The sequence below is a fragment of the Dermacentor andersoni genome, chromosome 2 (assembly GCF_023375885.2).
Source record: "Dermacentor andersoni chromosome 2, qqDerAnde1_hic_scaffold, whole genome shotgun sequence".
NCBI lineage: Eukaryota > Metazoa > Arthropoda > Arachnida > Ixodida > Ixodidae > Dermacentor > Dermacentor andersoni.
In genome coordinates, this window is record NC_092815.1 from 29,584,967 (window position 1) to 29,598,360 (window position 13,394).

The window sequence follows — 13,394 nt, forward strand, 5'->3', positions numbered from 1 at the left end:
ATCTTTAAAAACATTTGTTTGGAGCTGAGCAACGGGTGAGCAAATGAGACGTGCTCACACTTACGAGCGTGTGTTTACCTCTTCATTCCTTTTCAGATTCACTATATGAGTTGTTGCCTTTTGCTTTGCTTTTATTTTTTGTTGAATACTGGGAAACCATGTTCTGGATTCGAACGGTCACTCTACAAGGAAGGAAGATGCAGGCTAATCCCGTTAGCTGCTTAGATATCTGTGATATATATATATATATATATATATATATATATATATATATATATATATATATATACCAGAAAAAAAGTAGTTCTGGGTTCGGGTAAATATTCACAGTGAAGCAGACGAGCGTATGAAGCGGTTTATTGACGTTTCGGCCGGGGTCTGGCCTTCATCAGAATACATTGCATGGTGTCAGTACAGTTAATATACATGTGCCTATCAACCAAATGAAGATACGCTTACATGAAAAACGAATAAAAAGGGCGAACAAAATGCATCCGAATCGTTCAAAGGATAGCTGACACGTGTATAGACCGATGGCGATTGCAAACATATCTAAAATACAAAGCATAAAAACGCATAGAAATGAATTGTAAAAAGCCAATCGCCATGTGACAACAAAACGTGCTCAATGTGCTCAATATGTGCTATGTTATCAAGCAAACACAGACACAGAAAAAGGGGAATAGCGACATACTAGTAGACGAAGGGACAAGTGACGGGCTACAACTGTCACAGCTAGTGACAGATCTGAGTTCTGTATTTGTGATGTGGGCATTACTGAGCGTGTTCATGTTTTGTTTCCTTTCACTTTGCTTTAGATTGTTGCTACCGAGTCCGTTACTTTCCTAGCCTAATTAAGCTCATAGAGGGAGCATGTTGTACAGCAATGACACTTGAGTGCTACTGCTCGCAAATTTAACCTTCATTGTAACTGTAATACAGCAAGTGTAAACAACATGCTCATATTATTATATGCAAATATTGTGGCTCTGCAACTATGCTCTTGAACAGTACTCCTCTCAATTTTCTCGGTGTCCATAATTGATTTGAGTGTTTAATTGTATTTCAACAACAAGGAAATTGTTTCTGATCGGAAGGCACATAGATGACAACTTGGATGCTTCAAAACAGCTAGAAGAACAGTTCCGGTAGAGTTAGTAACATTTATCAACTAAGAAAACTGACATAAAAGCAAGCAAATGCATGCAAATTAGTGAGTGAGTTAATTTCAAACAGTGTCTCTGTAAACTAATACTTGACAAAACAATAAATGAAGGAATTGAGAAGGTGACATAAGTGAATGAAACAATGAAAAATATTTGCCAGCAATTTTTTTTAAGTCTCCTGAAGTATTTCATATTAGGTTTCACGTATGTGGCCAAGATACATTTTTTTAATTATGCAGATATTTTTGTGCACATAACCTAAGCAAGCTAAGGAAGCAAACTGCCATATGTGAACACACATCAACCAATATTTATTACCTGTGAACAAAAGATTCATGCTAGAACTAAATGCCTTATCTTGAATACTAATGTAGTAGACCTTTTCTTCTTGATGCTTATGTGTTACATAACCAGTAACAGCATTTCAATGCAGACTATACAGTGGCAGTAATTAGGACCTGTGTTTATTGTAGGTGATCTTGTGGTTTGTGCTCTCATTGTGCTGGGCACTCTTGCATATATGGGATATTTCAGTAATTATACTGTCTGCAGTTGTTAAAAGTAGACGATTCAAGACAATATTATCTCTTATGTTGCACAAAATTCATTTCAGTCATATGCAAAAGAAATTGTCTAATAATAATCACTAATATTGTTACTTTATTCATGGTGGCTTGCATGGTACGGCCTAACTTCAGCATTCATTCATTGTTATTTTCCTGTGCACATCTTCAAAAACATGCCTGTAATCATAACACTTGGTTTTTGTAGTGCTTTATTAGTTAGATGTACCATTAAATGCATGTTTTCAAGAGATTATGCAGAATGTCATAGAGCATGTTTCTGTTTCATGTAGTGAGAAGGACAGAAAGTAGTGGTTTATTGGTTTGATCATGAGGATAATGTGTTCTCGAATGTTGTCTTGCATCCATTGACTTAAGGTGCCTGCTTCATTTAATCTGCCTAGCAGACAAATTGGTTGGCATGATGGTTGGGAAACTTTTTTGCATTCATTGCCTTCAGTCTCACATATTACTTCTCGTGTGTATGTGTGGGGATGCTGGATGCGGTATTGGCTCCTTGTTTAACAGTGGCATGGGTTGTCTTGTGTTCTGACGGTTGCTTCTAAAGAAGAAGCGCTAGCGGCTTGCATCAAGCTATGTTTTAGAACTTTTGATTCATGCTTGAACCTTGTTTGCCACAAAATGGTGCCCTTTCAGCACTCCTCACGTGGCCAACCAGTGGGAAACAGTGAGGTGGTCAGCACTGGTACCTTTACTGCGAAATGAGAGGCACAGTCATGGTGGCTCATTGATTCCTGGAGCCAGGGATTCTTTATTGCAGGAAAGCTCACAATTGCCCGATGGTTGTTCATAGCCACAGAGAGAGACCATAATACGCTGCCTTGTATTTCTCAGTAGAAGAAAAAGCCAAACTTTTAAATAAATTCCTGTATTCCTGACCCAGTTTTAGTGCCCATGCATTGCCATCAACAAGTATAGCCTTGACGACAGAAAAAGAGAAAGGAGATAAGCAATAATTAATCCTTTGCGGTCATGTGTCGGGCTCCTCCCTACAAACAAAAAATATCCATTCCAGTCGGGTAGTGCCCGACATCTGACAAGTTCACCGGTTTTTAGTATTGGTAGCGCCAGCTTTCAGGAACTTTTTCTTCTGAAGGGAGCTTTATTTTTTTTTCTTCCTTTGCTTCAAGGAATTTTTGTGGAATTTATTGTGTGAAGCGCTGGCAGGACGGCAATGTTTTTTGCATGTGCATTTGATGGATGCAATTCACGCGTTCAGTGAATCAGAAAATAATTTTAGTGCCGTGGATGAAAATATTTTGCCTTCAGATGGTCAGCAAACGTCTTCGAGTGAGAGCACTTTGGAAGGTAGCAACAATGAGACCCTGCAGACTTGCAGAGTAAATCCTGGCCTTCACCCAGGAGAGTGCTTTGAGCACTACCATACAGTGCTCAAGTACCATTGAGAGCCTCAGCAATAAATACATTTTTGGAAATAAATCACCTAATATGCATTTGTTTATGTTAACACTTTTTCTCTGTGGTTTCAAAATGCACAAAATAGCTCCCGACTGGAATGACTACAAGTTGGGTAAATGCACATGACTACAAAGGGTTAATGAAAGGTGTGGATAGAGTGAGAGGAATGGAGAAGAGGCGAACTGTAAATATTATTTGAGCTTTATATTATTTCTCCACTAAGAGCAGAAAGGAATGTGGAAGAAGGCATAGAGAATAAAGCAAGATGTGGAAAGAAGGGCACATTAGACATTAAGGAGCAGAAGCTTTAAGTGTTTAAGGTTAATTGTACTCTTTATATGATATTGCAGGCCGACTGCATTGCAGGAGCTGCCACAATGCACGTTAGGTGTCCTGGGACATACTTTCAATGAAATCTTGATGTATTGTCTTAGTGGTGGAGTTTGTTGGCATGCTTTTCAGTGACGCCTACTAAATGTGAAGTGAAAGGAAGCCCCAGAAATGGTCTCGCCACCTGAATGCCTTTGACAGTTGCCAAAAACGGTTCCCTTAATGGAACTGCATATGTAGCTGAAAGGAATGGAAGCCAGTGCTGACCAGTGCTCTTTACTGATTTGCATGCAGAATACTTGGAGAGTTCATATAGTTGATGCACTATTGGCAAGAAATGTGGTTGCGGCATAATTGTCCCACCTCAGTGCAGAAACTGTTTCTTCAATTCTGTGGAACTTCGCCACTAGGCTGCAAACACATTTTTATGGAACCAAGGCACAAGCTGTAGCAAACGGCATTTTTTGGAGTACTGACCATACTGAACCGGCCAGGCTGATTATGCTACAGGTCACCTGGGTCTTGTGGCATTTTGGCTTGCATTTGTGCTTTTGTTTGTTTGTGCGTGTTTAGTGTCTCACCTGTAGCATTCCTTCTCTCTCTTCTTTTTTTCTTTCTTTTGTCCTCTCTTTCACCTCTCCCGTTCTTTATCACTTATATTTTTTTTTCATACCCGACTTGCACTGCTTTCACCACTGCCCATTGAAACTGTAGACAGGTACGTAGGTCTCCTAACGACTGCGCAGGCGTGTCTGCATGGCTCTGCTGCCTTTGCCATGCTCACTAACAACAGCAGCGTTGACAGCGCAGCATTGCTTCATGGCCTGCATGACCAGTGTGCTCAGGAATTGCTAAAGCATGGGAGAGGCTAGGGTGCGATGCTTCAATGATGCTTTCACTGCTGTCTTCTTGACCAGCAAAAAACTAACTGCGTTGCACCAAAATTTTGTCGAGAGCTTGAATTGTTTAATGCATCTTGTTTATGTGTGAGTACGTTTCGCATGCAGAACACTAGGCCATAGTGGTTTTTATTGCAGCACTTTGAGGTCTGTACACACATTGTGGTTAATTTATGTATCTGTAACACACAAAAAATAAATGGTGTAAGAGGCACACTGTTCGCATTTGGAGCAAAATGAAGTACACTAAGAAAGAAAATCTTGCCAGTTTGTAAAAAAAAAAAAGAAATTTAAAATTAATCAAACTTCTGGAACAAAAATATTATTGATTGGGGCAAGCTTTTCAGCTTACTTTTGGTGTGAGTAGCAGAAATTGATGTACTGGATACTAGAGGCAAAGCGTTTGCTAATGCTGCTCAATGTAAATGAAGAGATAGAGAGAAGGAATGTGCTCCTGAGTATAGGCGTATGAGTAAAGAAAAGAAATGTACAGCTGAAAATATGAGAAGTGCTGAAGGATTTAATTTCCCAGCATATTTATACCATGTAGCTGCTCTTTTTTGTGTGTCTGTGTTTTCGTGCAAATTTATTATGTCAATGCATTGCTATTTAGCATTGTGCCTCAGCACACCATTAAAAGGAAAACGTAGTGTAGTACTGGTTCAGCTCATGAATTGATATTGAGAAGCTACCCAAACATCACATCTCATGACAGTGTTCTGCTTTCTGATAATACGCTTGTCAATATGTAGAATTTAGCAAATGCGAGCTCTCCTTTCCATAAACAGCTATAGCACATCTTAATTTATGCTGCAAGCTTTTGCTGTTTGATTCTCGCTATATTGTGTCCACAGCTTATTTGGTACAGATCTTATCAACCATGTTAATTCTTGGCTATTCCTTGTGCCTAACACTTGCAAAATGTACAATCACCTGTGTAAGCACATCGTGCTTTCCCGTACTCGAACTCATACTAACCCCTTCAGGTGCATCAAGTAGTTGCCTGATTTGCCTAATCTCAGTCTTTATCAGCGTTCTTGATGAGCTGTCTAAAATGCACATTCCATGAAATGCTCCTTCAAGCATTTTGTCACAGCTGCACATGCTACCAGAGCAGCTCTCACATGCTTCTGTTAAAAGCTGTGCTCTCTTAGCAAGGGCAAGAGGGCACTACACATATAGGCATAGTTTGTTGTTTGCAAAATTGTTTGTTGGTATGCATTACCTAAGTGACAAACTTCACAAATACTTTCTTAGTAAATTAAGGAAATATGGAATAACCAAGTTCTTAGTTAACAAAAGGTCAGCTTAATAGCATGCATACATATTGTCAGTCATTCTTGTTTTCATAACCGTGTACATTCTTTTGCAAAAAATAGAGTACATTTACCTTCTCCACTTTAACATGCAGTCATGCACTGTAGCAAAGTCTAAATATGTGTCTTGTGAAGACACAATAACTTCACTTTGCAGGGAGTGTTTTGGACCTTTAATTTACTGAATTTTACATGGGCTGAGCCCTGTGCAGTACATTTGTCATTAACCTAAACCAGAAAACTGAAGATAAGAATAAAGAAATAATGCAGTAGGATTTATAAAAGTATGGAGTGAACAGTGACTGAAATATTTGAGCACTTCAATTGCTAGTAAACATCTGTTTAATCATGAACGCTGTAATACATGAATGCTTAACGTTTCAAGTATTCATAAGTTTGTTAGTCAGGCTTTCTTGTTATTTTTGTTTTTCTTTTTTTTTAATTCCCCCCCCCCTTCTTTATGTTTCTGTTAGGCCCATTGTGTCTTATAGTTGTGTAATCAACAAAGAGTCAGTCTCTATACCTTGCCAGCATTTTCTATGCTGCCTCACTGTAGCCAGAAAAACGAAAGAAAAACATATTAAAGGGGCAGTATGATGTCAAGTTGCCAATGCTTCATGCATTTTTATCTGCCCTTCGACACTGAAAAATTCCTGTAAGCTCTTGGCTCATAATTGTGTCGATGTATGCACATGAATGCTTGCTAGGTGTTCCTAAGTCAGAAACCAAATAAATATCGCAACGTTTATGGAGATTTGGCAACTTTATGTATTTTGAGAATGCTGACTTTCGTTTAAACGCTTAATAAATCACCAGAGATTTATAATGTTTAGGAGTGACCATGAAATTTAATGAGACACCTGTGTGCTTTTATTGTTGTACGTCACAGGAGGCAGGTCACACAAGAAACATACCATACAAGCATACCGAATAGTTCAACAGTGCTTGTTGTTTACAACGGAAGCAGTTGCTTGCTGCACCTGGGTTCCTGTCACAGCTAACTGGTGTCACAACAGTGTCACTACCTGATAATACATACTACTTTGGTATCACTGCTAAAAGTGAGCTGCGTGCACTGATTCACTACCCACACCCCCTCTGCTCCTTTGTGGCCTCTCTCACCACATTCTCTTCTTGTGCTTCTTTTCCTACCCCCTCCTGTTTTTTTTTCTTGTGGATGGGGCACAGAAAAAAGAAACGTGGAAGTAAGAAAGATGCGCTCAACGAAGAGGAACGCAAGCGTCTCTCTACCATGGCTGAAGAGGACGACGAGGAGGATTGTGGCATCACCATCCGCATAGACGCCCCTACACCCGTGCCCTCCAAGCACGGTTCGCCCCAAGAGGCCAAGAAGCCCTTTCCCAATGGCAGCGAGACGTCCGTTTGACGCCAGATGAGCCCTTAGGTTTATTTTCTTTTTTTTTTTTTCCCTGGACGTTCATTCCCCCCAAGGCTCTCCCCCTTTTCAGGCGTTCCCCCAATGTGCCCCTTGCCCTCATCAGCACAACACAGGTGTCCCTTTCCAGGTGCCAAGGGTCAGGGGTACATTCGAGAAACGAAGGGCTTACTGGGCATAGAGCGGTGCGCGAGAGGCAGGCCACACCGGCAGTCCTCCGTGTGGCAGCCATCGAGAGTGCAGCACTTCTAGAGAACACTATTTCCGATGGCCTGCGTTCAGGGCTCTGTCCTGGTAGTGCAAAAGAGCCCAGAGAAACCAGTCCATAGCATAACAGGCACATGCACCTGTGCAGCTCTCTAGTTGTGCTCTACATGGGTCTTGCAAATGCAACCCGAGATGAAGGTCTGTGGGAATTATTGCAGACTTTGCTGTCTGCAGGATTTTTGGAGTCTCCCCAGTGCTCTACCAGATTCTGGAAACCTGCACTCCAAACTTTCCCTCAGGTGCCTATCTTGGTGGCAGCTAGTGAGGCCTGTGGAAACACAACAGGAGAAAGTGTTTTTTTTTTTCCTTCTTTTTTTGTCAATGTTGTTGCCATTGTCACAGGTGTATAAGATGCAATTTCGAGGACCCGATAAGCCGAAAAATTTGAAGTTGACAAAGGTCACAGCCGCTGTCGTGCTTTTGGAAATGTCGATCGATGGAGTCTGCTGGGCCACTTGGGACTACCTCATGAGCTGGCCTTCACTCGGAGGCATGTGGTTATGGTATTGTGAAGCGGCTTCCCTTTGCTGCATAATCTAACTGTGAGACAGCTGAAGTGACAAGCCTTGAGAGACACAATCCTGTCCAATGTGCTGGACCAGTTCTCAACGAGAGGATTTCTTTTTATAGTTGTTCTTGTTACACATTGCTATGGGCAAGAAGCTGTGCAGTTCTAGGGGTGGACAGTGCATTTGTTTGAATCTGCTTTAGTGTCCATTAATATGCTAGCAGAGAGTGTAAGAGCTGGTGAAATGTTTAACAGCATGGTAGCCCTTGTAGCATCTTTTAAATTTTCTTGCTGTTCTCTCGCGCAGGTCTTAGCAGTGCGTCGTGTTGAGCTTATAACTTGTTTCTGCCTGCATTGTCCCAGCCCATTAGATTTTATGGTTGCAGCACACAAGCGAGCGCTTGAAGGCTAGACTCTTTTCAAGTTGCATATTTATTTGCTAGTCTGTAACAGAGTCCTCTCTATCTTTTTTTTTTTTTCTGCATAAGAGTTGCTCAGTTTTATATGCGTATCTAAGGCAGGGAAATGTTGATTGTTGTGTTCAGAATCCCCGTGAATGTTCTTACCTTGCTTCTGATAAGCTTTTCAGAGCACAAGTCCGTAGAGTATGCAGCATACAACTGCTTCTTCTAAATTATACACTGTGCACATTTGTATGATTGATAAGGAGCAGCTATGTTTCCATGCTCAGTTATCGCTGACTTTTTTTTTAATCTGTGGGAACACTTTAGAAGTATGTTCTCTACTAATCTGCAAAGAACACACTTGAGACAAAGAATGACATTTGTTACTAGCTGCACAGAATATTTTTAGATACTGATGTTGAGTCAAGTCCTTTGTTAGGCTGTCTTGATTAAAGTAGCCAGCAGACAACTCACGTTTCCTACTTCTTAAAGTTTAGCTTATCCATTAGAGCAACTCAGGAAAGCAGTGTGTCGAAGATGTGCTAGTAGTTTAGGGCCAGTGTAGTTTAGCAAAGTGACACTGCTTTAAAATTAAATTCAGCATGATTAAACATTTTGTTTTTGTACATACATTCACCTCTTCCTTGCATGGCTTGAATAGGCTGTCAATCACATTTTTCGAGGTAGGGTGTGATGCATATTGTTGTCCTAGTGCCATATTTCGTCCGGCGAGTTATGGTAGGGTTGAAAACAGATGTGCTCAACTGGTGATTTCTGTGTTGGCCCCATATTTCATGTTATTTTCTTCTGTGAACGAAAATCATGAGGAGAGCATCGCATATGTAACAGTCATTGTGTACTGGAAGGTACAGTGCATTTTTTCTTATGTGTGTGTAAGAAGTCATTTTACTGAAAAAGATCTGCACCTATATTTTATGACATCTTGCAGTCATGGGCCTTCATGTTTTGTTCACTGCTTACTGGGGGCTCGTTGGTGTGATGGGAAGCATTTATTAGTCTTTGCAGTGGCTGTGTGCACACTCTGAACTGTTTTAAACAATTGAAGAATGTCTAACGGTACACACAGTAGTGGCATTGAGAGAGAGAGAGAGAGTTTGTGTATGTGTGTGAAAATGTGCGCATGTGTGCGAGTTGTGTATGAATGCATAAATTGTTCTCTAAATGTGTCTTCTTGCATACCTGCCTTATAGAAAAGTACAACGATAGAAAACGGCATCAGAAAGTAAAACTGCGAATGATATATTGATCAAAAACGAACACCTGATCATCGATGGGGCCTATAGCCAGCTCTGAAATTCAACTTGTGCCGTCAGCTTCTGACATCTCGGTGATTTCCTTTCTTTCTAGATTGAAATGATGTCCTGTCTACGCGTGTGTGATCAGGTCATATTACACACTATTTCGAGAGTTGAAGGATTCTGAGAATGAGTAGAGTTATTGATGTCTGTAGTCTTTGTTGCCAAAGCAAGAGAAGAGTTCTGTAGCTTCAACAATTAATGTACTTGGCTCTGTAGGGCATCCGTTTCCATTGCGTTGCAAAGTGATTGAATGAGCTTCCGTTTTACTTAAGCAACAACCACTCATATAGCATTTGTGACGGTGATTCTGTCATGAACAACTCTGCGCAGTGTGGAGCAGCTAGCTTTTCACACATTGTCCATAGTACCAATACAGTTATTTTTGTCTGCGTAGAGATCCGCTGCTTGTTCTCTAATAACAAGCAGACAAGCAGATGCAAGAGAACAAAAGCAGAGCCAGCCAAATCTTCACGACTATGTTTTCGGGATTTCTCCGCGACCCGAAGGGTTTCTCCAGTTCTTGTGCCATCTCATGATTAGAGTGCAGTTTTCTTAGGGTGTGCAGTAGCTGCACTTTGTTTGCCGTAGCTGTATTGAATCGAGAAGTGACAAAGGAGCTGAGACCATAGTTTTACGTAGATGCCCTACACACACATACATACGCAAACATTACGTTGCATCGTACATACTCCACTCCTATGGGGGAGGGAAAAGAATGACAGGCTTCTGTATGAAAAACAGTTCAGAAATATGAAAAAAAAAGGTAATGCTATGTCTCTATGTGTGATAAATAAAATGTGTTAGAATTACTTGCTCATTATGGGCGGGCATTTCGGTCTCCTGTAGCTAGGGGGCAGTAGTCGTGTTGTTTGAGCCTTGGGATGTAGTCATCAGAGGATATAGCACTCACTTGCAGAGCAGCGTAAGCAAGTTGACTCCTTAATTTACAATAAAATCTCGGTCGGTTTAGTTTGTTTTTATTGTTGGGAAGCCCAGGACACAGTTGAGAGCAGTGGCCCGAAATGTTGTACATTCTCTTCTTACAGGCTGCGTCTGTGCACCACTGGGCTGTGCAAACCTTCCTTTGTTTGTCTCTTTTACTTTGTTTGTCGGGCAGGATGGCGGTTGCTAGATGCAATAAAAGTAGACAGCTGTAATCCTTGTACGAAGGGTGGGTGGGTGCATAAGAAAAATATAAATTTGCTACTGTTGCAATGTACACTATTCAGTAAAGAAAATTCTTTTTTCAATGTGGCAAGAAAAATATGAAAATAAAGATGCTGCTTTTATAAAATACGATTCCTGTTTCATTGTGTGGCTGTTCATTCAATTTAGTTTTTTTTTTGCAGTAAGAATTTAGAAAAGGGCCTAGTCATCTTATTCTATTGCACATTTGCATTAATGCTAAATTTTTGACTAGATGGACCTACTGCAATGACCTTCATGTCTATATGAAAAATGTTAGCTAGGTTGCATCAACTGCCAAGTTTTCTTCCGGCTGCTACAGAGTCTCTGCCAAATTTTTATCATGTGTTGGTGCAGTGGACTATTTATGCTACAGGGAAGCTGTTCCTTTATTGCCGTTTTCTACCATTTTAGTATTTGTGAACAGTTCATAAATTCCTTCCTTTGTCCCTGTCCAGATGGACAGACATGCTCTGCTGATCACGCCCACTACAGCCCTCCCGGTACTCAAGTCCCACCAGTTCTTTTTTCTCTTGTTCTCAGCGGACATTTATGCTACATAGAAACTGGTTTCTTGTCGTTAGTTTCTTCCGATTGATAATTAATTAAGTATTCGTAAATCTCCTGGCCTGTCAAAGTGCAGACGAACCTGCCACACTGGCTTGCCATAGCTTCTCTGCCGTCGACATAGCTCTGCAACATTTGCTTCACTTGCAGTGAGGAATTTAATTTGCAAGCCTTCTGTGTGTTTAGATGACTTCTCCATAGATGGCACAACAGGTACGCAATGTTAATTTTTGCATGAGTCATTTCTGGTGAGGCAGAGAACAAATTGAGAACACAAAGCGAGTATACTCGGGAGTGGCAGGGACCGTGCAAGGGTGGGTGCCTGAGTTATCTCTGGAGTTGCAGTTAAAGGGTGAAGAAGAGTAAAATTGCAGCCACTTATATCTTGTATAAATCTTGAATGGGAGCTGTAGAAGCCGGGGGTCGTGGCCTCTAAGTCTGGCATCACATAGAGGGTTGCTCTCTAGCCTACGCTTCCGGTACGTCTCGTAACGAGTAGCTGGCCTACACTATAGGGGCGTCACACGGAGGCTAAGCGGACCCATGCTATCATCCGAGTTTTCTTGAAGAGGGTTGTTTCTTTCGTGAAGAGTAAAAGGTCGAGAGGATGCGAAATGGAACAGGAAGTTTATTTACAAATGAAAAGGCAGTGAAAAGGCAGACTTATTTACATAGAACAAGGGGGTCCTCATACTAGACTAGCTACAGGTCTGAACAGACTACATCTTTCTGGGGAGCAAACATTAGAGCACACTAGCCCAGAGAAGGGGATGCTTGAAAACGGGGGTGTCACGCTTGATTCCATTTGTGCGTCTTGGCTCCTGGTATGGGCCAGTAGCAACCGTAACGAAGTGGCATATAACACACTTTCACAGGAGTTCCTTGGTCTCAGCGTCAGTTGGCAACCAAGTGCTATCCATCAACCCCGTAGCCGTCAAAGGTGAGATGCCTTGGTGTTGCTACTGTTCTGTGCGAGGCTACATGTGAGCCTCGCGAAGCAATTCGTCACAGTAAGGCGAGAGAGGCTGGGAGGTTGCTTTCCCCGCTGGCCGATCGTAACAGAGTTTACCATTGTTGTTGAAAAGAAAAGAGTACAATCATTGCTTTCTACCAGTGATAACATATGGGGCAGAAACTTTCGAGGGCCCCTGAAACGGTTCGGACAAATTTTGTAGACGCGTAGGGTACAGCTTAAGTAGAACATTCGCACCACAATTTAAGTGAAGCGTTACGTATTAATGGAGCTACAAGCTATTACAAGTTACCCTCCTCCCTAGCCATGCTTTTCCTCCTCAACTCGTTCGCCGAGCGTTCGGCACTAAGCTCCGGCTTCATTGGTTCTGCGTCACGATGCTACGTCACATCGTCCACTTCCGGTTGTTTTGGAGCCCACCCCCGCCCGCGCGAAACCTCTCCGCTGGCCGCTTGGCCGTCGACCCCAAGCGAGAGCCTGGTAGAGTATTCTGGTATTCCTGGAGAGTGTCTGGTATTCCAGTAACCACAGGCAAGCTGAGTGTTTCGGCAGATGGCTGTAGGCATAAACTCAAGCTGATGAAGGAACTTTAGCGTAGACGTATGTGAGCGGCCTGATCGGTCTGCACAGTCCAGCCACTTGTTGACGCAGAGCTTAACCAGCCAAACAAAGAGCTAATGTTGCTCTAACCAAGTGGAAAACATTTTAAACATCTACAAAAACAATGTGGTTGATGATTACACTCCTGCGAAAAATTTACACCACCAGCAAAGACGAATACGTTTTGTTACTGCTGCTGTGTGTGGTTGAGCTCTATGCCACCAGGTGGCAGCACCGTGCATACCGTTCACATTTGCGCTTCTGCTCACCCGTTAAACGGCACAGTCAAGCGGCCAGGCTCTGTCCCCTTGCACTTGCCCTAATACCGGACTCGTGAAACGCTATTGCGTTAGTAATCTTCCCATGTATAGTGACGACCGCAATCGCGCAAATCCTGGCGCTGATCAGATAGCGGCAGTCCGATGCGCTGCAGCCAGTCCGCTCGTCTACTGGCTTGCAGA

General features: G+C 42.0%; 1 protein-coding gene across 9 annotated transcripts in view; it reads left to right on the plus strand.

The window, feature by feature from the left end:
* Ndae1 (Na[+]-driven anion exchanger 1) overlaps positions 1-10,902 on the plus strand; it is a 255,774-nt gene extending 244,872 nt beyond the window's left edge. For 8 of the 9 annotated variants that reach the window (XM_050189588.3, XM_050189587.3, XM_050189589.3 and 5 more), the window contains one exon: positions 6,903-10,902. In XM_050189588.3, the coding sequence (XP_050045545.2) occupies positions 6,903-7,101 (199 nt within the window). In that variant the 3' untranslated portion in view covers positions 7,102-10,902. Of the gene's footprint in view, positions 1-3,019; positions 4,688-6,902 lie in introns of those variants that run through there. The other variant, XM_050189591.3, reaches the window with a different exon arrangement.
* Positions 10,903-13,394: the final 2,492 nt, after the last annotated feature.